At 55.6% G+C, this 4,211-nt stretch overlaps 1 protein-coding gene across 1 annotated transcript; it reads left to right on the top strand.

Annotated features, from left to right (window-relative positions):
• Positions 1-2,450: 2,450 nt before the first annotated feature.
• Positions 2,451-3,777, top strand: LOC123457522 (extensin-like). Its single transcript, XM_045141405.1, has 2 exons — positions 2,451-2,503; positions 2,982-3,777. The coding sequence occupies exons 1-2, from the start codon at positions 2,451-2,453 to the stop codon at positions 3,775-3,777; spliced, it is 849 nt and encodes a 282-aa protein (XP_044997340.1).
• Positions 3,778-4,211: the final 434 nt, after the last annotated feature.

Below are 4,211 nucleotides of genomic sequence, written 5' to 3'. Positions count from 1 at the left end.
ACACATGTGTGTGCCCACATGCATATGAACACATACACATGCCAAAAAATAACAACAAAGAGCTGTTAAGGCACTTGCCTGCAAAGCCTAAGGACCTAGGTTCAATTCCCCAGTATCCATGTAAAGGCAGATGCACAAGGTGGTGAATGTATCTGGAGTTCATTTGCAGTGACTGGAGGCCCTGGAACACCCATACTTTCTGTCTCTCTGTCATTCTCTCTGTCTGCCCTTCTCTCTCTAATAATAAATAATTCAGTGCACGTGCATCTGGAGTTCATTTGCTGTGACTGGAGACCCTGGCGCATCCATTCCCTCTCTATCTGCTTCTCTCTCTGTATGTCTGTCTCTCTCTTTCAAAAAAAGTCACCATAGAGTTGCAGAGTGTGGTGGTGCACACCTTTAAATCCCAGCACTTGGGAGGCACAGGTAGGAGCATCTCCGTGAGCTCAAGACCAGCCTAAGATTACATAGTGCATTCCAGGCCAGCTTTGCCTACAGTGAGACCCTACTTCAAAACAAAAACAAAAAGAATGTCACCATTAAGCTGAAAGAAAACTTTGTAGTGTCCAGAGCCCCACTGTGTGCGTTCACCCACTCCACCTGCCAATAAATGAAGGGTAGCATTAGAGAAAAACCTGGGACAGATGCTCTTCTCAACCCTTCCTATGACCCCATCCTACAGTTTCCTTCTCTCCTCTCATTTCCATCTTCCCAGCTTCTGGTCACACATCCACTTAGAGCCACTTCCTCTCCTACAGGGCCCTTAAGCTACCTCTCCTGCACCTCAAGTTGATTTCTTCTTATGAGCTATTCTCAGCTCCAACTGAGAAGTAAGCATCTCAATGAATAGGAAAGGGAGGCACATGATGGCGGGGGTTTGCATGTCTGAAGGCTGGCAGTGTGGCGGTGAAAATGTACTCAGTGTCCTCTCTCCCTCCCTCAGGCTGTTGAGAAAGGGGGATTTTTTTTTTCTTTTTGCATTAGTATTATATGATCAGGGTTTTGCAAGCATGGATAGAAATGGATACCTCTTTTTAGGAGTGCTGTCCAAAGAACTGCCGAGAGCATCCACCTAAGAGCTTTTCGGGTGACCTTAGGTGTAAGATGGGCTGGATGGAAATTACAAGAAAACTATTAGAGAAGGTAGAACATTTTTTCCCCTCCACAGTTAAATTATATCCATTCAGGAATCTCTCAGCCTTCCTTTCCATGGCCTTAAGGATCCTTTCTTGAAAGAGAAATTCAAATGCTGTGTTTCTGATGGGTCCTTGACAGAATAGTTAAGGCAACTTTACAAGGCAGTTTTCTTGAAACACACACACACACACACACACACACACACACGTATATATATATATACACACACACATACATGGCTGGAGAGATGGCCTAGCACTTAATGCACTTGCCTGCAAGGCCGAAGGACCCAGGTTCAACTCCCCAGGACTCACTTAAGCTAGATTCACAAGGTGGCACATGGAATTTGTTTGCAGAGGCTGAAAGCCCTGGCATACCCAATCCCTCTCTGTCTCTCAAGGAAATAATAATAAAAAAAATTAAAACAATTATTTACCTATCTATTTCGAGAGGAAAAGAGAGGGGGGAAGGGAGTCAGGTAGAGAATGTGCATGCCAAGGTCTCTAGCTTCTGCAAACAAATTCCAAATGCATGTGTCCCCTTGTGCATCTGGCTTATGTGGGTACTGGGGAAGTGAACCTAGGTCCTAAGGCTTTGCAGGCAAATGCCTTAGCCACTAAACTATCTCTCCTGCCCTGCAGGGCCCTATTCTAACTAGAGTTTCAAAGCTCCCCCTGCCCTGGAAGCTTTATTTCATTTGCTTACGTATTTTCAAATTCAAAGAAAAATTATTTTGGCTTAGCCAGGTTGTGGTTTTCACATACCTGTAATTACAGCCTTTAAGAGGCTGAGGAAGAAGGACTGTGAGCTACAAGTCAGCCTGGGATATGCAGTGAGACCAGGCCTATTTAAAAAAAAAAAAGTCTGGAGAGATGGCTCAGTGGTTAAGACGCTTGCCTGCAAAGCCTAATGACAGGGTTTGCTTCCCCAGTTCCCATGTAAAGCCAGATACACAAAGTGGGGGATGAATCTAAAGCAGCTGGAGGCTCTAATGTGCCTCATCCATTCTCTTTCTTGGAAATAAATTAATCACAAAACAAATAGGGCTGGAGAGATGGCTCATCAGTTAAGGCACTTGTCTGCAAAGGCCTAATGACCCACGTTTGATTGTCCAGTTCCCACATAAGCCAGAGGCATAGGTGGCACATGCGTCTGGAACTCATTTGCAGTGCTGGGGGCCCTGGTGTGCTCATTCCCAGAACATACCGGTAGGCCCGGCCATACTCCCCAATCACCCCCACACACACACACACACACAGTCGCAAATATCGGGAGAAACATCGCGAGCTGATGGGGCAAAGTGTTGACATGCTATGACCAAGGTGCCGAGCATCCTCATCTCAGCAGCTGTGGAGCAGGCGGCCAGGTAACCCCGCAGGTGGTTTTGCAGACGGGGAAGCTGAAGCATGGGTGGGTTGGGAGGGAGGAGTGTGTGGGAGATGGAGGGGGGGTAGGTGAGCCTGCCACTTGTTATACAGACAGGGAAAGTGAGGAACGGGTGAGATAGGAGGGCGCGGTGCGCGGTAGATGGGGTTAGGTGAGCCTGCAGGTTGTTATGCAGACGGGGAAACCGAGGCACGGGTGGGGTAGGAGGGAGCGGTGGAGGTGCAGAAGGGGCGGGTAACCCTGCAAGTTGTTTTCAGACGGGGAAACTGAGGCACGGGTGGGTCGGGAGGGGGAAGCAGAGGCGCGGCCGGGGCTGGGGGTGGTCAGTCCCGTGGGCCCAGTGGCCGCACGGTTTCTGGGCCGAGGGTCCTCGCTGTCAGGCCTCCCCCGGGGCAACCTTCGCCAGACGCTGCTCACCCAGAAGTGCTCCGTCCACGGTGAAGACGACGTGGGTGAAGGCCGAGGACCGGGCGCTGGGGCCCGAGCCTCCGCAGCGACAAGGGGCGGTGGCGGCGGGGAAGAGCTGAGCGCGCCGCCCTGCGCACGAGCCGCCCTGCGCACGAGCCGCCCTGCCCGCGAGCCGCCCTGCCCGCGAGCCGCCCTGCGCACGAGCCGCCCTGCGCACGAGCCGCCCTGCGCACGAGCCGCCCTGCGCACGAGCCGCCCTGCGCACGAGCCGCCCTGCGCACGAGCCGCCCTGCGCACGAGCCGCCCTGCGCACGAGCCGCCCTGCGCACGAGCCGCCCTGCGCACGAGCCGCCCTGCGCACGAGCCGCCCTGCGCACGAGCCGCCCTGCGCACGAGCCGCCCTGCGCACGAGCCGCCCTGCGCACGAGCCGCCCTGCGCACGAGCCGCCCTGCGCACGAGCCGCCCTGCGCACGAGCCGCCCTGCGCACGAGCCGCCCTGCGCACGAGCCGCCCTGCGCACGCGCGGTGCTCTCCCCCCGCCCCCCCCCGTGCCCGCGTGCTCCACCACGCCGCGCCCTCGTGCCGCACTGCGCACGCGCTGCGTCCCTCCCCCCTGCCCCCTCCCCGTGCTCGCGCGCTCCGCCACGCCTCATCCTCCGCCGTACTGCGCACGCGCGGCCCTCCCCCCCGTGCCCGCGCACTCCACGCCGCCGCGCCCTCGCGCTGCACTGCGCACGCGCGCCCCCGTGCCCGCGCGCTCCACGCCGCCGCGCCCTCGCGCCGCACTGCGCACGCGCTCCCTCAGCCGGCGCGTTAACATGGCGTCGCCGCGCCGCAAAGCCTAGCCGCGCACGCGCGCGACCGGGCCTGGACCTGGTGTGTGCAGTGGCCGGCAAGGGGTAAGGGGGACGCTATTCTTGCTGCTTTCCCTCCATGCCCGTCACTCACCGCGTTTATTTTTTTTTCCACGCATAGAAACAAGCTGGTCTCCTCTAGCTTAAGGATCTGGGTTCGATACCCCAGGACCCACGTGAAGCCAGATGCACGTGGTGGCGTGTGTGTCTGGAGTTGTGTGCAGTAGCTGAAGGCCCCGGTCGCCCCATTCATTCTTTCTCTTCTCTCTCTCTCTCTCTCTCTCTCTCTCTGCCTCTTTCGTTCTCAAATAAATGAATAAATTTAAAGAAGTGAGGGACTGATAAGTTGGGACCGCATGTGGATGTGGAGATGCTCAGAATGGCATCATTGGGTTGTAGGAGGTGGGTCAGGAGGTTCCTTTGTG

This window comes from Jaculus jaculus, unplaced genomic scaffold (genome assembly GCF_020740685.1).
Source record: "Jaculus jaculus isolate mJacJac1 unplaced genomic scaffold, mJacJac1.mat.Y.cur u25, whole genome shotgun sequence".
NCBI classification, from domain to species: Eukaryota; Metazoa; Chordata; class Mammalia; order Rodentia; family Dipodidae; genus Jaculus; species Jaculus jaculus.
The sequence above is the reverse complement of the archived record's forward strand: the minus strand, read 5'-3'. Positions and strand labels throughout refer to the sequence as shown.